At 53.7% G+C, this 27,308-nt stretch overlaps 1 protein-coding gene and 2 long non-coding RNA genes across 5 annotated transcripts in view; 1 reads left to right on the top strand and 2 right to left on the bottom strand.

Annotated features, from left to right (window-relative positions):
• Positions 1-12,872, bottom strand: LOC109284975 (uncharacterized). 2 transcript variants are annotated; one of them, XR_002092635.2, is made up of 5 exons: positions 12,070-12,872; positions 10,681-10,922; positions 3,786-3,904; positions 1,844-1,975; positions 1-1,101 (listed from the first exon to the last, which is right to left on the bottom strand). It is a non-coding gene; the product is annotated as an uncharacterized LOC109284975 (long non-coding RNA). The 2 variants fall into 2 exon arrangements; XR_002092634.2 differs by having other exon boundaries at positions 11,784-12,872.
• On the top strand, positions 12,624-19,478 carry LOC132252108 (uncharacterized). 2 transcript variants are annotated; one of them, XR_009463860.1, is made up of 3 exons: positions 12,624-12,695; positions 15,277-15,370; positions 19,419-19,478. It is a non-coding gene; the product is annotated as an uncharacterized LOC132252108 (long non-coding RNA). The 2 variants fall into 2 exon arrangements; XR_009463861.1 differs by lacking the exon at positions 19,419-19,478 and adding an exon at positions 16,161-16,591.
• Positions 19,270-27,308, bottom strand: part of FDX2 (ferredoxin 2) — a 13,113-nt gene continuing 5,074 nt past the window's right edge. The window contains exons 2-5 of the mRNA XM_059732225.1: positions 25,176-25,282; positions 23,733-23,830; positions 20,620-20,747; positions 19,270-19,940 (exon numbers count right to left, since the gene is read on the bottom strand). Of these exons, the coding sequence (XP_059588208.1) occupies positions 19,877-19,940; positions 20,620-20,747; positions 23,733-23,830; positions 25,176-25,282 (397 nt within the window). The 3' untranslated portion in view covers positions 19,270-19,876. The remainder of the gene's footprint in view (positions 19,941-20,619; positions 20,748-23,732; positions 23,831-25,175; positions 25,283-27,308) is intronic.

Here is a 27,308-nt window from a genome sequence, read left to right on the forward strand (position 1 = left end):
TCCTTTCCCCCATGCAAAACTTGTGCACCCAATAAGATGTGAAACATGCACCCAAAAAGAAAACGTGTCACCATTCCCAACAGGCCTTGCCCCATGACGTTGCCGTCCAGTGCCCTGCTGCAGAAATACAAAGGCAAAGGATACACATGCATGCAAAGCACACACATGCACCATGTGTGACATGAATGGGCCCTCTCCCAGGCTCTGGAGGCTCAGAAAGGTCATGGGTCCCTGGGGTGGCCATGGCATGAAGGCAGCTCCATGGGATTGCTCTCCACCTCACTTTGTGGCTGAACAAGCAACTAAAAAGGTTGCTTCAGTCCAAGCTGGAAAAAAAAACTGCTGTACAGAGCCCAGAAGAAACCCACACATCACATGGGGAAGGTCTCCGCTGTGGGGACAATGGACATCACTTTGAAAATGTGGCAAACTCTGAAGTAAAAGTCATCTTTGTTCCATCGTTGCAGAGGTTTTTCAGACTCCAACAGCATTTGCCTCAGGCTGGCACATAGTGTGGTTGCCCATGAGATGGCAATGAATCAGGGTTGCAGTTTAGTGAAGCAAGCTTGCTCTTTCTTTCTCCTGAGTGCCTTTGGCAGCTTGTTCCACTCTCTCTATTTGGATTTTTGTGCTTGACCAAGGGGCTCCAAAAAGAGCTGGCTAGCAGAGAGCTCCAGGATCGTCTGGGCAGAGAAGCCAGATTGCTGCTCGGCTGGGGGGCGACAGAGCTGGAAAGTTTCCCCTCCCTGTGGCCACACATTCTGCTGTTGCTCCATAGCTGATCTCAGAATACAGTCCCACGATGTCTTGCCTCCAGTGCTACCTTTGAAGTGCTTTCAACCCTGCAAGACTGGGGGGTTGCTATCATCCTCTGCCATCCAGGCAGCCCGTGCAAGCCAGATCTGTGCTCATGTGCTGCAAGGTCAGGGGAGGTTCATGAGGGCAGCTGAATGGAGCTGGTGCCTGCTTTGTAGCCATGCCCACTCCTAGGAATGATGCCCTGGGCCTGCCAAGGTGGCCAAACCCTTCATCGAACTGCCCCCACACAGTTAACAGTAGAGGACCTTGATGGGGGGTGTCAGGATGTCATCATCACCTTTTCTGGAAAACAGAACAGAAGGGGCCTCCTTGAAGCTGACAACCTGTAAAAGAGGGGTCAGGCCAGTGGATGCCTCCTTTACAGAAAGAGCCAGGGGTCCTCATCTACATGTGCCACAGAAGCCCCTAGAGGCTTTGGGAGACATTGGAAAACAGGAGCTGTACAAGCCCACGGCCAAAGAGCATCCCCAGCCCACAGCATTCACCATGTAAAGAGATGAGGAGCGGGGGCTGGAGAGGGAAACTGAGGCACAGCAAGTAGTAATATGGCCAAGATCACAGTCAAGTGGTGGTAAAGCCCATATCTCCCATGTCCTGGCCCAGGGCTCTCTGCAGTGGGCCAGAGAATGACAACCTGGAAAGACTTCTACAGCAACGCTGCCTCTAGTAACCAAATCACAGAGTGGGAGTTCCAGAAGGGGGTGGATGCATGGGGGAAAGTGGTGTTTTCCAGGGGGGGAAAACCTATCTTTGGGCAAACTTGTGTGCACCAGGCCACTGGCTCCAGTGAAACTGCAGCGCCTGGGCATTATCCAGGGAAACTGCCCAGTTCATTTGAACACAGCCACTTTGCTGTCGCCTAGAACGGGGGCTTCATTTAGAAGCACCCTCCCCTCCATACTCCCCAGGTCACGCCCATGGCTTCAGCAGCAGAGGGAGGAGGGGGAAAGTCCCTGAGAAACAAGGCTGAGACTTCCTCAGCCTCAGCACAGTTTCAGAAGTAAAAGAAAAAAGAGGAAATCACCTTTTCCTGCTTCTCATCATAACGGCTGCCAGATGGAGACTTTCCCCGCCCTTAGGGCACAATGAGCATGACTTTCCATTTTTTCTCAGGATGTTCCAGCAGCAGAAACACCAGATCCCGTACTTCTTGTACCTGTGGGGAAGCCCCCATGTTGCCATTTCATGTAAAGAGTAGAGGTGAGGCAAGAAAAGGGCCAGGAGAAGGGGAACGATTTTTGGAAATGAGCCTCTAAGATGAGCCTGCTGGGCCCATGATGAACTTGGCCACCACCAGCAGTGAAATGTGGACCCACAACCATAAGATCCGCTCAGAAAAGGAGAATTTTACAAAAGAGACAAAACATACATTGGTTTCCGGCCCAGCAAGGCATAAAAACTTTGCTGTGGGGGAAGGTCACTTAGGATCATAGAATCAAGGCAAAATAGGGCTGGAAAAGGTCCCCAGAAGTCCACCCCTCTTCAAAGTAGACTCATGCCTGAGCCATCCCAGAGCTGGGTGTATCTAACCCATGGGGGATGGAAGGCTGCAGCCCTGCTTCTCAGGTGGCCATGGGCTGCACCTGGCATTTTGTCATGGACACCTGTGATCTCTTCAGCTGGCTCCATCTGCACTTGGATGCACATTGTTATGTCTTTTGCACCTCAAGAGCCAGTTTCAGCATCTCTCAACCCTGAAATCTGTGGGTCTATAATACTGTGCTGCAAACTGTTCTTGGGAGGGGGGGATATTATTTATGTTCAACAAACACTTCCTGCAGCTCTTGGAAGTGGCACAGAGGAATTCGAAACAACGAGCCTTCTGCAAACACTTAGACTCTCACCAATGCCCCTGGACATTCGGCACCTCTTGGCCACAGCTACCTCCATGAGTTTTGCTGGTGAGGTCTGTGCTGTAGCAATGTGAAGCTACCATGGCCAGAGCCAGGACAAGAGCTTGCCAGGCAAACGTGTGACAGCCCTGGTCTGAGCTTTTCTAAAGACCTGTGGAAGTAAATGCTCATACATTGCATCAGTCTGGGGCTGGGGTTGGGAGCTTCATGTGGCTTATGATGGAAACTGAAGGAGTCAATTGACTTTAAGCTCATTGTAATCTCCCTAGTTTCTGCCAATCTTTCTCTACTCCACAGGTGTGAGTGACTCTCTCTCCTTGTTAGTGGTCTTGATTTTCCACTATTCAAACTACCCTTTCTATTGCAAAGTTTCTGTCTGCTAGCCCTTCTGGTCATGTCTCTGCTATTTCACAGCCCTGCAGACCACTTTTAGCTCTAGCTAAAAATCTTAACTCAGGTGTGGTCCTATTAACTCAGGTGTAGAAATGACTAGGGATGGCAAGCTGGCCAACTGACCAGTCAAATATTGTTAATGGACCAGTCAACTGACTGCATATTTTAAACACCCTTAAAATGATTTTGTGTCATCTTGTGAAGCAGAGGTTAAGAATCTCTGCTCCAGCCCACTGACAGGCCATGTGGATCATTTCTGAAGGCTGGGAGGGAACTGGTAGGGGATTCAGACCTCATGTAGGATTTTTTTTTTTTTAAGGAAAATTTTTTGTTTTCTGAGCCAAATCAGCCAAATCAATTTGAAATCTGTCAGTCATTCAAGAACCATATATGGCCCTACTACCGGCAAACATCCTCCACCCCCACCTGGGGCTTCATATGTTTCCAGATTATTTAGCGGGCATCCTACATGCAGGCCCAAGCCCAGAGGCTTGTGCTTTGGATGCCCCTTCCAGCCCGAATGTCTATGAAATCTATGACATTACTGCCATGGGTAAAACCCCATGCCAGAAAGGTGGTTATTCCCTGTCCCTGGGAAAACCACTGTGGTGATCATGGTATTTCATGTGGGATTGGGTGGGGGTGGGGGCGCACAGGGCTGCTTCTTCCAGAGACACAGGCTAACTCCTTCCATGACAGATGCCCTGAAATGCAACTTACTCTGCGCTGAGAGGGAGTCTGGGTCATCCTCAGAGCTGCTGGCTCTGATGAGTTCCCTCGATAGGCAGAGCTGCTTAATGAGATTAGCTCAGTGGCCTCTTCTCCTCCAATGTGATGGGCTGGGAACAGAGGAGATTGGTTATGTCTCGCGGGCATCAGGTATTGCTTCAAATCCAAAGCAGCAGTGAAAGACCCTGCGAGGTGAGTGTGGCTTTAAAACAGGCCTCCAAAGAGGAGAAAACAAGCCGTCAGTGGTTGAAAGGCAGCTTCCCTCCCTCCCTGCCTCTCCCCAACACATGCACATACTTCCAGACCTGACCACAGCACTTAATGACAAGGGGCCACATGAACACAGCACGACAGGAACAGGTCAGGCCCACAGTGCAGTGCCCAGGCCTCTCCAAAGGAAGGAGCCAGGAACATGGCAGGTGCTGCCCCATGGATCCCCAGTTCCTGGAGGTCTGGTTTCGGGCCTGGAGTTTGGCATCCCTCCTCCCATGGCTCTGTCACCCTCTGGCCAGCCAATAATGACTCCAAGATCCCTTTCTGCCTCTGTGCTTTCAAGAGGGGAACTCCCCAGCCTGTATGTATGCTGTGGATTGCTTCTCCCAAGGTGCAGCACCCTGCATTTGTCTACATTGAACCCCATCCTATTCTCATCTGCCCACTTTTGTAGTCTGTTTAAATCTAGTTGCAGACTCTCTCTCCCTTCAAGTGTGTCCACCTCGCCCCACATCTTAGTGTCATCAGCAAATTTGGACAGCGTGCTTTCCACTCCCTCATCCAAGTTGCTGATGAAGATGTTAAACAGCGTGGGCCCGAGGACTGAGCCCTGGGGTACTCCACTGCTCACATCTCATCAGGTTGAGTACAACCCGTCCACCACTACTCTCTGGGTGCGCTCCGTCAGCCAGTTTTTTACCCATCCAACTGTGCAGGCATCAATACCACAGTTACTTAATTTATTGATGAGGATGGGGTGAGAGACAGTGTCAAAGGCCTTCTTAAAGTCTAGAAAGACTACGTCCACGGCAGCACCATCATCCAAAAATTTAGTTACTCAGTCATAAAAGGCAATCAGGTTGGTCTGGCAGGACCTGCCTTTGATGAACCCATGCTGATTGCCCCTGAGCATGATCTCCCCTGCTGGCCCCCAACAGATGTGCTCCTTAATGATTCTCTCCAAGATCTTCCCGAGCACCGAGGTGAGGCTTACAGGCCTATAGTTACTTGGGTCCTCCTTCCTCCCTTTCTTGAAAATTGAGACCACATTAGCTAGTTTCCAATCCCCCGGCACTTGGCCAGGTGACTACGAATGCTCATACAGCCGGGTCAAGGGCTCCGCAATGACCCCTGTCAGCTCCCTCAACACCCTTGGGTGGAGGGCATCTGGACCTGCAGATTTAAAAATGTCTAGCCCTTCCAGAAGATCCCTAGCTACATCTGCACTGACTGAAGGCCTGACAGAGCTATCCCCAAGACTGTCCCTACCTCTGGTAGGTGGGATATCCCGGTCCCTGTTCAAGAAAACAGAGGCAAAGAAACTGTTAAAAATATCAGCTTTCTTGTCTGGCATAGCCACAAGATTACCATTTGCATCTTGCAGGGGGCTTACATTGCCTGGTGCCTGCTTCTTGCTCCCAATGTACTTGAAAAAGGATTTTTTGTTGTCCTTAATCCTGGATGCTAGTCTGAGTTCCATCTCTGCCTTGGCCATCCTAATAGCCCTCCTACACTCACCGGCCGAGGAGGAGTACTCCTCCTTGGTGATAGCTCCTCCCTTCCACTGGTTGTATGCCCCGCTTTTAGTCTTCAGGCATTCCTGACTGCCCTTGCTGAGCCAAGGGGGTTTCTGAGCACTCTTACCCCCCTTGCTTCTCTCAGGGACTGTTAACCTTTGGGCCTGGAGGATCGCCCCCTTAAGGTACGACCATCCCTCGTGGACTCCCATCTCCTCTACCTTCTGGGCCCTCAGTACCTCCCCCACTAGTCTCTTAAGCTCATTGAAGTTGAACCTTCTGAAGTCAAGGGCTTTAGCCTTGGTGTGAGCCCTTGACGTCCTGCGTTGGATAATGAAATCCAGCAGGTTTCACAGATTTCATAGATTTCATAGACATTAGGGCTGGAAGGGACCTCGGAAGATCATCGAGTCCAGCCCCCTGCCCAAAGGGCAGGAAGTCAGAGGTCAGACTAGATGATCCCCTCAGGTCCCTTCTGACCCTACCAAGTATAAAACTATGAAGTCAGCTGGGGTCACAGGATCCCAGCAAGATAAGCATCCAATTTACTCTTGAAAGTGTTCAATGTAGGTGCTTGAACCACCTCTGATGGCAGGCTATTTCAGACCTTGGGGGCTCGGACAGTAAAGAAATTCTTCCTTATGTCCAGCCTGAAACGGTCTTGCAGTAGTTTATGACCGTTCAACCTAGTCGTCATCCCTTGGGGCACTCTGGTGAACAAACAAGCTCCATACAAATACCTGCTGGTGCCAGCCTGGCCTGGGAGGCCTGGATGCTCCAGAGGCTTGAAGAGATAGAGGCCCAGAGACTGCTGGGCATGGGGCTGCTGCTTTCCCAATAGAGGTGGCTGGAGCCTAGATCCTATGGAGGTTCTGTGTCTGCCTTGGCTCCAGGTGTGCTGCATCCCCTGGACAGAAAAGGCCCCTCTTCAGCGGCTGAGCCAGGGTGGGAGTGGGGGGACTTCTCTGGGGAGCTGGGACCATGCTAAGAGCTGGCCTGCACTCAAGGTTGGGGGTTCTCAAGGTGGACAGGGTGTCCCAAACCAGTGCTCCCCTTCCTGGCAAGCACTGTCACTGGACTTGGGCACTGGGGGTGCTCCCAGCATAGACCATCTCCCTGAAGACAAAACACTGGTAAGGCAGAGCTGCATCTGGGGTGGGAGTGTCTGACAGCTTGGGACAGGAAGTGTTGCAGGGCAGTGGGAACTGCGGGCAGCACACAGGAGGCATCACTGGACCTCGGGCCCGGAGGCCCGAGGCCCACACACACAGCTCCCCCCACTACTGTAAACACAGCCCAGCACACCGGGGGGGGGGGTGTCTCCACTCTATGCTACCCAGGCAGGGCCAGCAATGAAAAGCCCATGTCGTACTGTGCTGCCCCACTCCCCAGCCACCCTAGTCTGTGGGCAGCTCGGACCCTTTAGGCCCTGAAGCACCAAAGCAGAGACTTCCACAGGGTCAGTCTTCCATTGAGTGGCACCTTCCCATCAGGGCTTCACTACAACCCAGTTATGGGGACCCAGGTGTCCAGAAGGCCCCCCTGGCCTTCAGTGGGACTTGGGGATGTGGCCACCCACATAGAAATTCCTGGTGATCTTGGGTGGGGTGAACTTGGTCCCCTCCAGCTTTGGGGTGAGGATGATCTGGCAGCCTAGGCAGGAGTTTTCCTGCAGCAGCAGGGGCCAGGCCATGTTCAGCATGTCCTCCTCCCTGTGGGGGCAAGAGGGGTTGGGACTGTGTCCTTCCCACCTGGGGGAGGGTGGGGGAAACAAGACTCCTCCTGGCTGCTGAGTTGGGGACATCCACTGCACCAAGGAGGGGGAGCCCCATGAAAAGGGGGTGCCGCAGCCAGTCGCACAGGATCAGAGCAGGACCTATGTGTGCATCACCACCAACCAGCACAGCACTGTCAGCCAGTCCATGGCTGTCCAAGTGGCATGTGAATGGCATCAAAGGTGAGCAGGGACTCCAAGGGGACAGGGAGTGGGAGGCTGTGGGATTTGGGAGCCCCCAGGGGTTTCCCAAGTAAGCTGAAGGGGGATGGAGGTCTGCACATAGGACTGAGTAGAGGCAGGTGTCAAACTTAGGGCCTGAGGGAGCCCCTCACAGGGCTGAGTTCCACTTGTTTGAAGGTTAACAGAGCTGGGACTGGGATACAGACCCCAATAGCTGGGGCCTCTCACTGCCCAGCCCCCCACAGGCCAAGATTCAGGCTATACCGTGCACTGTACACTCTCTCCAGACAGAGAACAGGGCCTGTCATGCTGGCCACTGGCCAGATCACTCTAAGCCAAGTCTGAGGCCATGCCTAGTGTGACCACTGGTCCTGTTTTATACTAGACCATCCTATTTTAAACCCTTTGTCCCCTGTCCATTTCTGAATGAGGAAAGGACTACAAAGCATCTTGTTTTTCAGTTCATTAGTGGAAATACATGTCAATCATTTATCGTAATTCTAGAGGTAGGACCAGGAGGAGCAGCATTTGGAGCCAGCTAGAGAGGGAGGTGGAGGATCCCAGGGGCTGGTCCTTCTGTGCCTGTGGGAGGAGCCATGTGCAGGCACAGTGAGAGCCAAGGTGCTCCTGCACCTTAGCTCCCTGACCCTGGGCTGGGTGTGTGCAGGTGGGCCTGGACCCCAGGGCCAGCTGAGCTGAGCTGCCAGGGCCAGGCAGTTGTACACACACACACACCCCTGCACTGCCTCCAAGCAAGGTAATGGCTTTGAGAACAGACAGGTGGAGCACTGCATTTTTTATCTGCTGGAGCATGGGTGGGACTGGGAGGAGGCTCTTGTCACCATATTTGCACCCAGAGAGCAGTCCAGTGAGTCCCTGAGGTGTGCTGCTGTGTGGGGAGAAGGAGCTTTGGGTACAGGAGCTGCTGGGCTCCTGGGAGGTTGGGCTAGCTCATTAAGCCATTATTTCTCCTCTGGGACAGGCAAACCTGTCTGTCTCCCAGGGAAGGAAGAGAAGGTCCTGCCAGGCAGCTGGCTGCACTGACACAGGCATCCAACACCCACCAATCCACTCAACTCATCTCTGACCAGAATGTGGCCAGGGCAGATAAAATATATATATTTATTTATTTTTAAATAAATTTTTCATGTTCCAAACCAATTAGCCAAATCAAATCCAAATCCGTGAGTCAGTCCAGAACCATAAGTAGCCCTACAACCAGCAAACATCCTCTACCCCCACCAGGGGCTTCAGATATTTCAAAAGTCTTTTGGCAGGTATCCTACATGCAGGACCAAACCCGAAGCCTTGGGGTTTGGATGCCCCCAAATTTTGCCTGCCCTCAGCCATATAGCTGCAGAAGAAAGCTAGGGAAAAGCCTGAGCAAAATGGTGGCAGAGGAAATATCCTGACCAGCATTCCCTCTAAGCTGTGTGGCATGCATGGCCACGCAGGCATGCCTGGCAGCATGGCATGAGCGCACCTGCATGGCCACTCATGCTGCACAGCTTAGAGTAAACACTGACCCTGACCAAGGTAGCGCAGTTAAAATGGCACTGTGTAGTGGAGGATTACACCCTTGTCTGCTTGTGGACAGGACTCTTTATGAGAGCCCAGTAGCTAGCTTCCCACTGGCCAGATTCCAGTGGGAGGATCTCAGCTACACATAGACTGCATGGACATGGGAGACTTCTCCCTAGCTTGCTCCTGCTGCCATACAGCTGAAAGCAAGCAAAGCTCAGGGGCATCCTAACCCCAAGCCTCTGGGCTTGAGCTTGGGTTTGCATGTAGGTTGCCTGGCAAAGGATTTGGAAGTATCTGAAGATCCAGGCTGGGGTGGAGGATACTTGCCGGTAGCAGGGCCACACATGATTCCTGAATGATTCAAACAGATTTGGACCTGATTTGGCTAATTTGACTTGGGACACAACTTTTTTATTTAAAAAAAATGTGGCCAGAGCAGATTCCCAGAGAGGGGTGGGGAGGGTTGGTTTGCTTTACTTTATTGGTATAGTATTCAATTTAATAAATATTATAATAAAAATAGTTATAATCATTACTGTTTATTAATTTGGTTCTCATGAATAAAATGGCTACTCTCTGCATTCAGTGTCATTAAAAATGCAAAATAACAGAGTTAATATTTTATTATAACAGCCACCAATAACCCAAGGCTGGTGCCATTTTCCCAGTCTTTTTGTGGTGGCCCACCCCTTGCTGCTGATTGGCCACAGGGCCAGTGGTCCTGTCCTACCCCTCACCAAAGAGAGGTCCTGTATTCTGGGGGTGCATCAGTGGCCACCCTAGCTGCACTGGGTGCTGTACAACCCCCCCCCCCCCCAAGCTGAGACTGGGACTGTGTCAGGCACTGTACAACCCCTCCAGGCAGAAAACAGGTCCCTGTCATACTGGGCACTGCCAAGACCCCCTCCCCCCCCAATGCAATCTCCCCTGGCCCCAAAACAATGTTAGAGCCATGCCAGGTTCTGTCCAAACCCCCAGGCCGAGATCAGGGCCCTGCTGTGCCTGACACTGTGCAGATCCTGGCCATGACACCATCCTGGCCCACAAAACTCTTGGTCTGTGCAGAAGCTCTGAGGGCCAAGAGGGACCCATGGCCAGCAGAAAGGAAGCTCAGCTGCTGGGGCACATCCCTGGCAGTCAGCACAGCCTCACCCTGCCCTCTTGTCCCTGCTGTTCATGATCTTGACCTCCTCCTTATCATCCTGCCTTTCTGGCTGGTGGTAGTGCCACCTACACTATCTGCCACTGCAAGCAAGCAAAAGATCCACAAGTACAAGCAGCAGTTATTATGGACATGGGCATCTGGAAACCAAGTGCCCCTGACCCAGTGCCAGTGCCCCCAGGGCCACATGCCTGACACCCGCATGAATGTGGTGTGTTACCAAACATAATTTAAGATTTGAGTTAGTGGCACTGCATTCATAAGTGTTTGAACAAGAATAGTCTGTTCTCTGAAGAGAGCATTTACTGAGCACAGCAATCTGCAACTTCAGGCACACTACAAAGAACAACAGAAAAAACTTTTCCTAAGCTAAGACACAGCCCAGTAAGACACAGCAACAGCACACACAACTTAGCCCAACTCAAAATGCCATATAATAGGCCAAACCCCCCCCCCAAAAAAAAACCCCAAAACCAAAACAAACAAACAAAAACCCACAACAGAAAGCCTTACATAGGTCTTATGTAATTCTGAGGGCAATGTCTCTTGCAGGCAGAGGTTCAGGAAGTCCTTCTAGGGGTATCCACAGATCTTCTGAGGTGAGGAAGAAGAGATCCCATAGGCATCATTTCTGCCTGGTCTTTTATAGATGAATTTGCACCTCTTTCCCCACCTTGGGTACTTTGACTATCATGCATTCAGTGTTTCTGTCTCTTCTCAGGTATTCCAGTCTCTCACCCCTTACAAGTTCCACTCTGAAATGTAAATGTAGTTCCTTGCTTTCTTTGGTCATGCCAGCCCAAGCAGTGTGGGACCCTCCCCTGCTACTTTGGGTCTGTTACATAGCTCCAGCCCACATTTGTGATGATTGTGCCAGGTCTTTGCCAACAGACCCATGCCTAGGCAGAACAAGGCACCCTAGATGCTGCTGCCCCCCCAAGGCAGGGAGCCCAAGCAGCAAAAGCACCAGGGCATTGCAGCTGCTGGGAAAGTGGGAGCTGATAACTTGGGCTGGATTCAGACCCCTGGCATCAGTGAACATCTCCCCTTCACATCTCTTCCCATAGCCAATGAAGGAACCCAGGTGCCTGGGCTCCCAGCCCCCCCAGCCCCCTTTCCCTGCAGGACCCCATTCCTCTCCCAGAGCAGGGAGAGAACCCGGGTGCCCTATCCTTAGCCCTCCCCACCACTGCTGTACTACTCCACACACATGGATTCTCTTCAGCTCTGGAAGGGGAGTACAGGTGTATCTGGGCTCCCAACACCCCCAACTCACATCCTCCCCTCCCCTCCCCTTCCAGAGCTGGAGAGAACCCAGATATCCTGGACACAGCTCCCCCTGCCCCCCCATGCTCTCACCCCCCAGCTCCTCTTCAAGAGCAGGGAAGTAACCCAAGTGTCCTAGCCCCAGGCCCCCCTGCTCTCACCTCCCAGAGCAGGGGGAGAACTCAAGAATCCTACCACCAAGGTTGCTGCCTCTCAGGGGAGATGGATGTGGGGAAGGCAAGACACTGCCCTGCAGCATCCCAGAGGGTGGGGCAGGTGGGACCGCCTCTGGGGTCCGCAATAAGCTAATGGCTCTAGGGGGCAGTTATGCAAGGGAAGTGCCCACCTACCTCTGCCTTGGACTACCAAGATGCAGCTGCTTCTGGGGTGGAGCCAGCAGCACAGTGGAACAGGATCACAGGAATCCTTGGAGTTGTCCTGGGTGCAGTTCCCACAGGGAGCTACAAAGAGGTGTTGCCACTCCTCCCAGCTGCCCAGCTCTGCCTTTATCCCACTTGCTACCTCAGTTGCCCCTCCCGACCTGGCCCTCCTTGGGTTTGGGAATACGCCCTGGGACCTGCACTTGGGCTTCATTCCATTAGTTAAAACTCATTCGTTTGGGGGTTTTCCACCCACCTTAAAACGAGCTGTAGCAGGGGCTCAGGCGGGAGCCCTGTTACTGTATGGGTTTCAGGCGAAGATGACCTGAGATTGCACCCCGCCAGGTGAAGGGAGTTTCGCATCAGGGGAGGGGCGGGGTGATTAGCCCGCAACGGCCGGCATAAATCCGGCCACGGAACAAACGCCTTTTGCCTTCAGGCCCTGGAGAACGGAGGGGAGGCCACTGGAAGAAGAGAAACCTTGCCTGTGATCCCGAGGAAAGCCGGGATCTTGGGACTCCGGACGACAAGTCGACCACAAGTCTAAATCTTCCGCGGGAACCCCAGCCAACCTGGCGAGCGCGGGGAGAGACTGCAGGGCTCCGAGATACAGCTCTGCTGGGAACCCCAAGAGCTCGAGAGAGGCTTCGGGACGGGGCTCGAGCGGCAAGAGCAACCAACTTGTGGAGGCAGCCAAGACGCCAGACAGGCGACTCAAACAAGCGAGGCAGCAGCAGAGGCAGCTCCCAGCGAGAGACGCCGAGAGTACATTCCGCTCGTAAGACTTCTTAACCCCCAGAGACTCTGGTCATTACAACGTATCCCTCAGGGATCCGGAGCCTAGAGTCCTTATCTGAGGCTTGGAATGCCCTCCCTAATGAGGTAATTAGCGAGGACATTGTTACAATACACTACAGACTCCTGCTGTGCAAATAAAGGCTACTCTCTGGGAGTTTGCTATCCAGGTGGCTGAAGTGATTCCTTGCTGGGATACCATCACTGAATCTCTCTCTTCTTTTTATCTAAGTGGTAGCAGGCGAGTTCAACGGGAGACTAAGCTGGGATTGACCCCCCCCCCCCCCAAACTGCTTCAAAAAAATACAAATTCTTCTCAAGGTGATGTTTTCAGCCTGCCTTGGCCTGGTGCTCCATGGTGTCATCTTAGCTTTCTTCCATGCAAGAGAAAAAATCGACTTTCCTGCTGGGTGTCTTGTTGTAAAACAAAAGGGTTGTAAGGCCAGGGACCATCTCAACAGTCTGGCGTTATCCAGCTCGGCTGTTCACAGCCAGCGCAGAGGGGTATGATCTGTAATTAACACGAATTCCTGCCCTAGAGGTAACGACGAAAGAGCTCAGCCCCCCACCAGATGACTAAGCACTCCGGCTCAATCCCTCAGTAGTGGGTTTCCACCCATGTAAGTTTCTTGCTGGCGAATGCTATGGGCCCCTCTTCTTCCTGGAAGAGAATTACCCCTAAGGTGATGCCTGAGGTGTCTGTCTGCAGAACCCAAATTTCCAGGAAACTTTCTGTGTATAATATGGGCTGTTGGCAAAGGGCCTCCTTCACTTGTTTGAAAGCGTGGAGGGCTTCTGGGTTCCATCTGACTGGGTTCTGTCGGCCCTTGGTCAGTTCTGTTAAAGGTGCTACCTTTTCTGAGAAATCCCGGATGAACCGGCGGTAGTAATTGGCAAAGCCAAGGAATGACCACAATTGTTGAATGACAGAGGGTGTTGTCAGATGGCTGCTACTCTGTCAGCAACCAGCTTTATGTGGCCTTGTCCCACTATGAAACCGAGGTACTGCATTTCATTTTTTCCTAGTGCACACTTCTAGGGACTGGCTATTTAACTCTGCCTGTATGAGTTCTTCCATGACTTTATGTAAATGTTGGCAGTGGGCCTTCCAATCCTGTGAAAAGACAATGTCATCAATGTATGCAGGGTCATACTCTTGGTGAGGTGCTAGCACTTGCTCCATCTGTCTCTGGAAAGGGGTAACTGCCCTGTATAAACCAAAGGGCATTTTCCTGAATGCTGACAAGCCCTGCACTGGCAGCACCACAGGCCATGGAGAGATGGCCCTTCTGTGCCTGTACTCCCAGCCTGCCCCACTTATGTGTCTGCTTGGCCCCAACCTCCCTGGAACTGCTCAGAGATGTCTTCTGGGTCCCACAAGCTGTCTTGGCCCCTCTCTGCATGTTCCCAGCAGTGTATTCGCCACCAAGGCCTGCAAGCTGCCTGTCTGGCACCTCTTGCACCCAGAGCAGCGTAGAAATACCTACAGAGCAGGGGCAAGGGTGTCTGGGAGCAATCAGGGTTGTGGCAGCAGCAGATAACATCTGACCTCCGATGGCTGGACAAGTGGGGAGAAGAGAGATGGCTCTTGCCCTGGTGCTGCAGCTGAGTACAGAGGGAAACCCCTGCTCCCAGCCCATGTGCCCCTTGGCTGCTGCAGCCCTAGGTCCCGCTGTTTATTAAGGCCCTCTGTGGCCAAGGAGGAAGCCAACAGAAACAGGGATGCACCTTATGTCATAGCAGGACATCAGTGGCAGAGCTAGGAGTAGAGCACCAATCTCCCAAATCCACTCCAGCCTCAACCTGGCTGGAGGCTGTGGGATGGGGAGGGATGGCACCCTAGGGGCTTGGGTCTAGGCCATGTGTAAATGAAGCATAGGCCGGGGCCTGAGCCCACTATGACTGCCATTCTCTCTTCCCAAACAGTCCTGTGGTCTCAGCCCTGGATGTCCAGCCATCCCTCAGGGCTCTGACTTCAGCATCCACTGCAGTGCCAAGGGATCTCCAGTGCCTGCCTACAGCTGGGTGCTGCCCATGGCCCCTAACCTCAACTACTCAGCTGACAACAGCACTGTGATGTTGTCAGGCACCAGGGTGCACAACTCTGGGACCTATGTCTGCACAGCTGCCAACCCCTGCACCTCACATGTGTAGTACATCACTATCTAGGTGGCAAGTAAGGATGCAGGGATGGGGCTGGAGCTGGGGCTGGGGGCATGTAGGAAACTGGAGATCCTTCACTTTTCCCTCAGGAAAAATGTCTTTGCCATCAGAGGAGGGAGGCAGTAAAAGAGACCCCCAGGGAGGTTGTGGCCTCTCCATCACTGGAGGGGTTTGAGAAGAGGGTGGAGAGCCCCTGGTGGGGGATGATCTAGGCTCAGTGATGCCTGTGCTCTGCTGTGGGGATTTCCCAGGCATCTGGGTTTTGCTGGTTTGCACACCCCCCCCACCATGCCCCCTTTCTGGTATGTGTATCAAGGGGTTTTAAGCCTTCTCCTGAGGTGCTGGGTGTTGGCTGCAGCCTAGGCTGGGAATGGGGACTGGGCTATGCTAGTGCTCCTGCTGGGACTCAGCTCTGGAAGTTCCTGGCTGGAGGGTCTTGTGAGCCTTTCTCTGCTATGGTCCCACTCGGTAACCTTTGTCATGTCCCCTGGTCTCCCCTTCCCAGGTCTGTTGGGGCTGGAAGTATGACCTGACAGTGGTGCTGACTGTGGCTGGGACAGGCTTCTTCATCTACCTCAAGACCGCAGCCTGCAAAAAGGGTGAGTACAACATCTGTGATATGGAGAACTCCGAAGCCACCCACCGACAGAGGTCTGGGTGAGCTGGATGCCATAGGCCTCCAAGTGGGCCATGGGCTGACCCAAGGCTCCTACCCTGCCTCAGCTGGCAGCCCCCAGGCCTCCAAGCCCCTTGGATCCCCACTGGGCCCCTGTGCTATAGCTTTCAAATCCCCACAGGGGCTGGGCGCCTGCTCCCCTGCTGTGGGGAAAGGACTAGCTGAGGCTGTCAGAGCACATGGTACCCTGCACAGGCCTGAGGGAACAGAATCAAGCCAGTTGGGGATTGGGTCCATTAAGCAGAGCCCGTTTTTCACTGCAGACACCACAACTGACAGTATCAAGCTGTCACTGAAGCCTTCCTAGACATGGCTTCAGGGAGCAGGGCCCCTGTCCACCTGGTGCAGCCCACACCTAAGTCTCAGCTGGGGGTCTCTGCACTATCAGAACTCCCAGTGAGAATGTGAGAGTCCTGCTGCCGCCTGCCTGCAGAATGCTTGGAACAGGGCACAAAGGCAACAGCTGGGACTTGACTAGAAGGATGGATGCTGGTCCCCCAGCACTGGCTCCATCCACGGGAGATGGATTTGGCTGCGTTGCATAAGTTCCACGGACACTGCATGGACCAGACCTACGGGCTTAAGTTCAGTATTAAAGCAAGCAGCAAGAGGTGGCAGGGGCTATCCTGGTGCCTGTGAGTGTCTGCTCGGCATCAGGGGCAGGCCCTGTCATGCATGTCACTTTGCACATGCATGTGAATTCCCTTGAACAGGTCTGAGTCCTTGGGCCCCGTGCAGAGATGTGCTGGCCATGGCTGCAGCATGCGGGGGGAGGTCAGCCCTCCCCACATGAATGGAGCTGCACCTCATAGCATGCCTGGTAACATCCCCCCACCCCCTCAAGCTAAGCCAGCCCTGTGGGGTAGCTGCATCTACACCATGGTCTCTGTCTTCCCTTTGTGTCCCTTGGCTTAACAAGAGCCTTGCTGGAGTCCCTGGGGGAAGGAATGGTGCTCAGCTCAGCCTGGGGCTGCCCCTCTTTGTCACAGGGGCAGGAGGGCATAGTTGACTTGTGGGCAGAGCATGGGAGTAGGACTTGAGGGCTCTGGCAGCACAGGGGGCCTGGAGCCATTTGGGGCTTGGGGCAGGGAGTCACTGTCTAAAGCAGGCAGCTGTGAGAAGGGGCCTTGAGTAAGCCCAGTAATAAGGCAAAATGGGGGGGGGGGGGGCTGGAACCTGGCTCAGGTGCCTTCCCACTGGGGCTGGGAGGGGTCCCGGGGGCAAATTCAGCCCCAAACAATTGAGGTGGGGGGGCGGGGTTGGGGCCATTGGTGGTGGGGTTTGATGGGGAGGCTCTGTCCCAACTTCCAGAAATTATGCCTACTCCCTTCTCCTGGTGGGGGCAACTTGGACCCCCCCTCCCCCCAGGCTGCCCTGATGAAGCCACAGTGCAGCTGCCCCCTGAGGCCAGACATCCCCCCCCACCACACACACACACTGCCACCCCCACCTGCCCAGACACAGGCAGAGCAGCACCCCTGGTCACCACCCCCTCAAGACATACTGTGACCCCTGCCCTGCCAGCACCACCCCCTCAATTTGAGTAGCCTTACCATAGCCAGCCCCCACCAGACACATGCATACCCCTCCCATTGGGACCAACCCATGCCCCCACCCATGGACCACCCCCATGGCTCTTCCCCCCTCAACCTCCTCCAGCCACCTACATGACTCTCACCACAGTGGAGACCCCCACCCTTGGATCCTGCCCAGAGATCCTCTGTGCCAGACTCCCAACCCCACAAAGAAAACCCCATGGCTTTCCACTCCCCTACAGAGCATCCCATAGGCCCCCGTCAATAGATTCCCCTTGCCAGACCCCACTCCCATTGAAGCACCCATGCCCTCCAACAACCCCCAAAGACCCCCCCCCCATGGAGCACCCCATGGCCCCCCCCTGCTAATGGACTCCCCCCACAACCAGGTGTCCCCACCATGGAGAACACTATGCCCATGCCTATTCCCCCACCAACTCCCCACTATGGAGAATCCCTGCCCCCCAACCCGTTCCCAAGCAGCAACATGTGTCTTTGCTGCCCTGTGGCCACAGCTACCATAACCAGCATGGAGCACTGCCCCGCTCCCTGCGCTGCTCCCCACCCCTGCACCTCGCTCAGACCCAGAGGGTGGAACATGACTTTGAACACTGGGGAGGTTGTGTGCGTTCACCCCTCCGCCCCCTTCTTGGGCCAACACCCGTGCAGAGCCCCAAGAGGCTGCAAAAGCTAGACGAGGGGGCGGAGGGACACTTCCTAGGCTGCTGCCCTGTAGCAGGGTGGTTCTGACCTCCCTCCATACTCAAATCTTCCCCCTGCCTGCTCAGTCTCCAGTTTGGGGAGCTGGGGAGGGGGACGTGGGGCTGGCAGTACCCTTCCTTTTCCCTGCCCAGGCTTAGTGTACCCTCAGTACTTGTTCCTCTTCCCCACTCCCCATATGCACCCAACACCCCCTCCCTGCATCTCTGGGAGTCATTCCCTTCCTTCCTCCCTGTCCTGTCTGGTGCCACCCTGAGCTATGACCCTGCTACCTCCCTCCCCTGCCCCTTGGCTTTGACCTTAACTCCCTACATTGAGCTCTCAAGAAGGGTAGGGAGATCCAGGCCCAGCCAGGCACCAGCCTCCCACCCCCAGGTGCACGTAGAGCTGCAGTCGCTCAGCAGCTGACTCTTGCCCCTGCTGCTGCAGCCCGTAGGCCCTGAAAAGCCCATGGGCATCACATGAGCAAAGCCACATACATGCCCAAGTCCCTGCCATGTGCAGACAGCAGCTCTGAACATGCTGCCACAGGGCTTCACCAAGCGTCTTCCCACCCACCCCATGCTAGGTGCTCTTCCAGAGCTCAGGGCACACGCTTAGAGTGTGTTGGGCCCTGCATGAGCAGCTGGCGCCTGGTCTAGGCGTGGTCAGGCGTGTGCTCCATGTCCCTGGTCACCAGGCTTCAGCTGAAAACAGGAATTCCTGCAAAGGAAGGACCTTGACCTCTGCTCTGGGTGGGGCAGAAATCACCGGCTTCCTGCAGCTTCCAGACATGGTTTGGAGCCTCCAGCTGGCAAAGATGGTAGCACCACCCTGTGGCCTGGCTCTGAATCGCGGAACACATGCCTGGGCCACGCCAGGTGCATCCAGCCCAGGGCCCTCTAAAGCAGGGCTGGGTCCTGGCTTTGCCCCCCAAGCAGGAAACTGGACCAGGCATGAGCTCCTGTAGTCCTTTCCAGCTGGTGTGGAGCCCTGGCTTCTCACCACACCCCAGCACCAGCCCTCAAGAGAGATACCCCAGGGCTGGATCCCTCCAGTGACAACCAGGAAGTTTTATTGCAAAGTGTAACCGCGGCTCACAACATAACTTGCTGCCGCAAAACCCCTAGAAGACCCCCGGGCCCTGCCCCAAACTCCTCCCTCTCCCTCCCTCCCCCACCACCGTGCAAAAACTTGTGCACCCAAAAGGAAAACACATCACCACTCTGAACAGGCCTCACTCCGTGACACCACATTCTGGTGCTCTGCTGCAAAAATACATAGTTCCACCGATACACAAGCATGCAGAGCACAGGCACGCACCACGTGTGACATGTGAATGGGCCTTGCCCTGGGCTCTGGAGGCTCAGAAAGGGAGTGGGTCCCCAAGGCAGCTGGGATATGAAGGCAGATCCATGGGACTGCTCCCCACCTCACCAGCTTCATGGTTAAACAAGCAACTAGAAAGGACATTTCAGTCCATTCTAGAGAAAAAGTACTCTACAGAGTCTGGGAGACACCCACGTGTCACATGGGGAAGGTCTCCACTGCAGGGGCAACAGATGTCACTTAAAAAACTTCACAAACCTTCGAGGAAAAGCTGTTTTTGGTCCATAGTAGCAAGAGTTTGTCAAACACTAGCAGCGTTTGTCTCAGGCCAGCAGCCAGGGTGGCCGCTCTTGAGACGGCAACAAACCAGGGTCACAGTTTAATGAAGAAACCTTGTTCTTTCCCAAGCACTTTGGCAGCTGGTTCTTCTCTCTGGGTTTTCATGCTGGACCAAGGGGCTCCAGAAATAGCTGACTGGCAGGGAGTTCCAGGACTATCAGGGCAGAGGAGATGCAGATTGCTGCTTGGCTGCGGAGTGACCGGCCTGAAAGTTCTCCCTCCCCACCGCCTCACATTCTGCTGTTGCTCCAAGGATGATCTCAGGATTTACCTTGGCAGCGCTGTCAGCCCTGCAAGACCCAGGAGTTGCCATCAAGCCCCAACATCTGGGCAGCCCATGCAAGCCAGAGTTGTGCTCTCGGTACTGAGCAGCCAGAGTAGGCTCAGGAGGGCAGCTGAATGGAGCTGGTGCCTGCTTTGTAGCCATGCCCACTCCTGAGAATGATGCCTTGGGCCTGCCAAGTTGGCCAAACCCTTCATCGAACTGCCCCCACACAGTTAACAGTAGAGGACCTTGATGGGAGGTGTCAGGATGTCATCATCGCCTTTTCTGGAAGACAGAACAGGAGGGGCCTCCTTGAAGCTGACGGCCTGTAAAAGAGGGGTCAGGCCGGTGGGCACCTCCTTTACAGAAAGAGCCAGGGGTCCTTACTCCTTATCTACATGTGCCACAGAACCCCTGAGAGGCTTTGGGAAAGACTGGGCAGCAGGAGTTGTACAAGCCCACAGCCAAAGAGCATCCCCAGCCCAGTGTTCACTATGTAAATAGATGAGGAGTGGGGAGCAGAGGGGGAAACTAAGTCACAGCAAGCAGTGACATGGCCAAGGTCACACAGTCAAGTGGTGGCAGAGCCCACATCTCTCATGTCCAGGACTCTCTGCAGTGGGCCAGAGAAAGACAACCTGGGAAGATTTCTATAGCAATGCCACCTCTTGTAACCAAATCAGAGTGGGAGTTCCAGCAGGGGGTGGATACATGGGGGAAAGTGGTGTTTTCCAGGGCAAAAAACCATCTCTGGGCAAACTTGTGTGCATCAGGTCACTGGCTGCAGTGGAACTGCAGCACCTGGGCATTATCCAGGGACACTGCCCAGTGCATTTGACCACAGCCACTTAGCTGTTGTTGAGAAAGAAGGCTTCATTCAGAACTATGACCCCCAGGTTAGGCCCGTGGCTTCGGCAGCACAGGGAGTGGAAGAGCCCTTGACAAACAAGGCTGTTGGACTTCCTCAGCCTCAGCACAATTTCAGAAGAAAAAGAAGGAAATCACCTTTTCCTGCTTCTCGGCATAGCCACTGCCAGATGGAGCCTTTCTCCGCACTTAGGGCACCATGAGTGTAACTTTCTGTTTTTCCTCGGGATGTTCCAGCAACGGAAACACCGGATCCGGTACTTCTTGTACCTATGGGGAAACTGCCATGTTGCCATTTTGGGGAAAGGGTGGAGGCAAGACAAGAAAAGGACGGAAGGAGGGAAAGGATCTCTGGAAATGAGCCTCTAAGATGAGCCTGCCAGGCTTATTCAGAGCTCGGCCACCACCAGCACTGAAACACGGACCCACAGCCATGAAATCCATTCAGAAAAGGAGAATTTCACAAAGACAAAACAAACACTGGTTTCCAGCCCAGTGAGGCATAAAAACTTTGCTGCGGGGGGGAGGTCACTTAGAATTGAAGCAAAATAGGGCTGGAAAAGGTCCCCAGGAGTCCACCCTTTTCAAATCAGACTTATCCCTGCCTAAGCCATCCCAGATCTGGGTGTGTCTAAGGCATGGGGGCTGGAAGGCCACAGCCCTGCTTCTCAGGTGCTCACAGGCTGCACCTGGCATTTGTCATAGACACCTGTGATCTTCTTGGTTGGCACCATCTACACTTGGATGCACATCGCTATTTCTTTTGCACCTCAAGAACTGGTTTCAGCATCTCTCAATCCTGAAATCTGAGGGTCCATAAAACTGCTGCAAACTGCTCTCAGCAGGCAGGATATTATTTATGTTTAACAAACACCTCCTGCAACTCTTGGAAGTGGCAAGTAGGAGTCTGAAACAATGAGCTTGCTGCAAGCACTTGGACTCCTCTCACTGATGCCCCCAGAAACCTAGCATATCTTGGCCGCAGCTGTCTCCATGAGATTTGCTAGTGAGGTCTGTGCTGCCACAGTGGGAAGCTACAGTGGCCAGAGCCAGGGCAAGAGCTTGCCAGGCAAATGCCCTGGTCTGAGCTCTCCTAAAGACCTGTAGAAGCAAATGCTCATGCACTTCATCAGTCTGGGGCTGAGGGATTCACCTGTCTTATAATGGAATCTGAAGGAGTCAATTGACTTCATGGCTCATTGTCACCTCCCTGGTTCTTGCTCATCTCTCTCTACTCCACAGGTGTGAACAATCCACTCTCCTTTTTGTGGCCTTGATTTTCTGCTATTCAAACTACACTTTCTTTTGCAACCTTCCTGTCTGCTAGGCCTTCTGGTCACGCCTCTACTATTTCACAGCCCTGAAGACCGTTTTTAGCTCTAACTAAAAATTTTAACTTGGGTGTGGTCCTATTAACTCAGATGTAGAAATGACTAGGGATGGCAAGCTATTCAATTGACCAGTCAAATATTGTCAATTGACTAGTTAATTGACTGCATATTTTTGACTGGTCAAAGATTATAGCAATTTTACAAAAAAAAACCCCACTTTTTGTAGTTTTCTTGACAGAAATATGTTATTTTATTGTTTTTGACACAGAAAATATGTGCTTTTTCTGTGTATTATTGGGACCTACTGACAATTTTTTTACAATGTTTGATCAATATTTGACTGGTCAATTAACCAAACTTTATTTGACCAATTAAATACCCAAGCCCAGAAATGATGTATTGGCGGTATTGATGCAAAGTATTGGAGATACTGTCAAGACGCACAAGAAGGATAGATTTTGTTTTATGAATCTGAATAAGAGACATTCATTTAACTATAATAATTCCAGGACTAATGAGACAATATCCTTTGATTACATTTTACCTAGTTGTGTTTTTTGAAAACTTTACATATACTCTAGCTACTCAGTGCATGTTCCAGTAGCTGGATCCTAAACTGAATTATACAGTGCCAGCCCCCCTAACATATTAGTGAAGCATCTGGTTTTGCTTTCACTGAAGAAAAGTGTGCATGTTCATAGATTCATAGATGTTTGGGTCGGAAGAGACCTTAGCAGGTCATTGAGTCTGATCCCCTGCCCTGGGCAGGAAAAAGTGCTGGGGTCAGATGACCCCAGCCAGATGTATGTCTAGCCTCCTCTTAAAGACTCCCAAGGTAAGGGAGAGCACCAGCTCCCTTGGAAGCTGACTCTAGATTTTGGCAACCCTTACCATAAAGAAGTTCTTTCTAATATCTAAGTTAAATCTGCTCTCCGTCAGTCTGTGGCCATTGTTCCTAGCTACTCCAAGGGGTGCTCTGGTAAACAGAGCATCGCCTATTTCTTGCAGCACCCCCTTGATAAATTTGTAGGAGACCACAAGATCACCTCTCAGCCTTCTCTTGCGGAGGCTGAAGAGATCCAGGGCCCTCAATCTCTCCTCGTAGGGCTTTGCCTGCAGGTCCCTAACCATACGAGTGGCCCTCCTCTGGGCCCTCTTAGGTTGTCCACATCCCTTTTGAAGTGTGGCGCCCAAAACTGGATGCAGTACTCCAACTGCGGTCTAACCAATGCTGCATAAAGGGGAAGTATCACCTCCTTGGACCTGTTTGTCATGCACCTGCTAATGCATGATAAAGTGTGGTTAGCTTTACTTATCACTTTGTCACACTGACGACTCATGTTCATTTTGGAGTCAACAATGACTTTCCGTTGCTGTGCTGCTGAGGTCTTCCCTCAGCCTGTAAGCATGCTGGTGATTCCTTCTCCCTAGGTGCAGCACCTTGCATTTGTCCTTATTGAACTGCATCCTATTCTGTTCTGCCCACTTTTCCAACGTATCCAGATCCACCTGGATTTGTTTCCTACCCTCTGGTGTGTTAACTTTACCCCATAATTTGGTATCATCTGTGAATTTGGACAGAGTGCTTTCCACGCCCTCATCCAAGTCACTGATGAAGACATTGAACAGCACCTGTCCAAGGACTGAGCCTTGTGGGTTGTGTTGTTAGATGTGCCACCCATCTTCACTCCCCTTTTCAAAATCCTAGATATGTCCATGGTAAATGGTTTCCTGTCCCAGTGCTGGATGGGATGAGCCTGTGGTACCCTGCAGCCCTGGGACACCAGCGCTGTGTCCATGGAAGCCACAGGGCACTGGGCCCTCAAAGCCTAGTCACTTAAATTGGTACCTTAATCTGGATTAAGACCCCTGTCCTCCTCCCACACAATCAGAGGTTGGGGTGACTCACTGTCCTCCCAGGTACCTGATGCCACAAGCATTACAAAGCGGGGTCCCATCCTCTGCAATTCTCCACAGAGGCGTCTTCTGCGTCTTGCAGGAAGCACAGCACTTGCCCCCTGAAGGGAGAGAGGAGGAACTGAACCCAGGCTGCCCCATGGCTGTGCTGTAGCAATCCAGCCAGACCAGGTGCTGTCATCTCCCCAGACCAAACTCCCACCTGGTGCCCCCAGCACAGAGCCCCATCACCTGTCTCTGACTAAAGGCCTCTTCCAGAAAAAGCCTCCAGTCCAGGCCTGGAAGAATGAAGAAGTGAGGACTTGGCTTCTGGCCGCAGCTGTCCCAGTAGCCAATTGCCCTCCCTGGTAATGATGGACACCTCACTTCAAAACCCGCGTTCTGTCCCCACAAGGGAAGGCAGCAGTTTGCATTCGAGTTTGTTCACTGGGTGAGCCTGAAGAAGTGGCACCTAATAGACCAGTGATTCCCAATCCCCGTAGGGCAGTGCCCTTGGTTGCCTTGAGATCTTTTCAAGGGTGCCCGGGGGGGGGGGGGGGAGGGAAGGGGGGCATGCTACAGTAACATGGTGAAGTATGCAAACCAGATTCCCCAGGGGAGCCCAGAGATTTCAAAAAGTCCATTATGTTAAAACCCGTCTGACCTGTTGGGGTCTACCTGAGTTCTTTGCAACAGAAAAATTGCTCTAGGATTTTCTGGAGTCAAAAACAGTGTAAAATAAGAGCAGGGATTTTTCAAGAGGAACCTGGAGTCTACCGAGGTTGAGAACGACTGCTGTGGACTAACAGTAATGAATGCCTCTGCATCAGATAGTCCCTCAGGTGCCCCTGCCCTGCCTTTGTGTGTCATTTGTGCTCCCAGACACAGAGCAAAACAAAGCAGGATGGTAGCAAAGAGGCAGCTGCAACTTTGTCCCATTCCATTCCCCCCAGCTCACCTGCCTCTCTGAAATGAAGGAGGCACCACAGCATGGGGCTACCCACCTAACATCAAGCCTGGGGGTTCTCACCCCCTTCAGCCTCCAGACTCTTATCTGTGACTTCCCTGAAGGCAGCAGCACCCTAGTTTAAATAAAAAAAAAAACAACTTCGCCTGCTTCTTAACTATGGGAAAATCCCACCTAGAGCACAAAGCACTCGGACAGATACCAGCAGGGCCTGTGGATTCCTCCTGGAAATTGCTGGGTTTATCTGGGGAAGGCTGTGCCAGGGTTTGCATCCCTAACAGTACTAGTACTGTGTGGCACCCTTAAAATGATCCTGTGTCTCCCCGATTGAGAATTTGTGCTCCAGCTCACTGACATGCCATGTGGGTCATGTCTGAAGGTTGGGAGGAGACTGGCAGGGGATACAGACCTCAGGTAGGATTGTGGGGTGGGGGACAGGACTGTTTCACCCAGACACTGACCCATGCTCCCCATGACAGATGCCCTGAAATGCAACCTACTCTGTGCTGACAGGGAGTCCGGCTCATCCTCAGAGCTGAGTTCCCTCGATAGGCAGAGCTGCTTAATGAGATTAGCTTGGTGGCCTCTTCTCCTCCAACATGTTGGGCTGGGAACAGAGAAGATTGGGTAAGTTTCGCTGGCATCAGGCATTGCTTCAAATTCAAGGCAGTGACAAAACACCTGCAGCTAAACATGGCTTTAAAACAAGCCTCCCAAGCAGAGAAAACAAGCCATCAGTGGTTAAGAGGCAGCTTCCCTTGCTCCTTGTTTCCCCCCCACCACACATGCACATGCTTCCAGGCTTGACCACAGGTCAAGGGGCCATATGGGCACAGCGCGGCAGAAGCAGGTTGGGCTCACAGTGCACCATGCTCAGGCGCTGGCCCCTCCAGGGGAAGGAGCCAGGAAAGTGGCAACCAGCAGGTGCTGCCCCATGGATTCCCAGTCCCTGGAGGTCTGGTTTCAGACCTGAAGTCTGGCATCCCCCCTGCCATTGTTCTGTCAGCCTCTGGCCAGCCACAGCTGTGCCTGGTCCCTCCAGTTCCCTTTGCCAGCATCAGGTCCTCTGTGGCATTCCCTGGCAGGGAGTTTTCCACCTGTTTTGTCTCCTTCTCTGCCCTCCTGGTCTGTGCATTGTTCTGTACTTGACCTACGAACTTCCCTGAGCCTATGCTGGGGAGGGCAGCTGAGAAACCCATCAATAAATAAGTAAATAAATGCCCTTTGCCTTCAGAGAACAAGTGGTTCCTCAGTTCCAGGCTGAGCCTAGTGAGGGCAAATCAGCTGCCAGCTACCAGGACACCCAGGGGAAAGCCTCCACCCCCTGCCTGCAGGAAGCCAAGTGCAAGAGCCCTTCTGGGAGCCACTCCAGCAAGGCAAACTCCTGCTCTCAGGCTACTGCCAGGCTCCTTCACTGCCCCCAAAGCCCCCAAGGGGCTGGGCTGCAGTCTGAGCCAGCCTGCCCTCCAAGGTGCCACTGGGGACCGGTGCAAGGCCCCAAAGACCCACCCCCCAGCCCAGCCCAGCCCAAGCACAGTGGGTGCAGGAGGTGGAAGAAGAGCTCAGCCAAGGGAGGGAGGGAGGGACGGATGGATGGACACACATGCTCACACACAGGGTAGAGGAGAAGCAGCCTTGCACAAGAAGCCCTGTCTGCTCCCACCAGTACCTGAACCCTAGTTGGATCCGTGCTCCACGACCAGGGTGGAGGGAGGGAGGGAGGGAGAGACAGACAGACAAATTGGTACGTAAAGGGATGGACAGGCAGACAGGTGTGAGGGGTTGGGCAGACAGACAGATGTGTAAGGGAAAGGACTGAATGGATCCCTTCTCCACTAACAACAGGGATGGAGGAACAGAGAGAGAAAGAGAGAGAGAGAAATGTTTAAGAGAATGGGCAGGCAGACAGACAGGTATGTAAGGGGTCTGAGGTAACAGATGTCCAAGGCAATGGCCAGGCAGGCAGACAAGGGTGTGAGGGGATGGATAGACAGTCGGATGTGTAAGGGAATGGACTGAATGGATTCTTGCTCCACTGTCAAGGGGGGTGGAGGGTCAGAGACAGACAAACAAATGCTTAAGGGAATGGACAGACAGGTAGGTGACAGGCAGGTGTAAGGGGATGGGCAGGTGAAGGTGTGATGGGGCCTGAGGTAACAGCCAGACAGAGGCCTAAGGGAATGGAGAGGCAGGCGGACGGGTGTGAGGGGAGGGAGGCAGGTGGGTCAGGGACCGGCAGACAAGTGTCAGGGGCCGGAGACGGGCGCGGCCAGGCGGGCGGTACCTGCTGAACCGCGGGCGGATGCGGAGCGCGGGGCCGGCGGGGCCCAGGCGGAGCCGCATGCGGAGCGTCACCCCGCGGAACGAGGGGTCGCGGGGCTCGGCGCCGCGCCGCGGCCGGGGCTGCTTGCGGGGGACGCGCCGGCCGCCCGCGGGCCGGGGGCCCGGCTCGGCGCCCAGACGGCTGCACTGCAGACTGATGAGGCGCAGCGCATCCATGGCGCTGCGGACCGGGCGGTGCTCGGCGCTGCGCACCGACGGGCCCGATCCGGCCGCCGGCCCGGGCGGGGGCTGGCGCGGGCCGGGCGCGGGGGGCAGGCGCCGGGCCGACTCCCGCAGGAAGCGCAGCGCGC

This window comes from Alligator mississippiensis, chromosome 8, assembly GCF_030867095.1.
Source record: "Alligator mississippiensis isolate rAllMis1 chromosome 8, rAllMis1, whole genome shotgun sequence".
NCBI lineage: Eukaryota > Metazoa > Chordata > Crocodylia > Alligatoridae > Alligator > Alligator mississippiensis.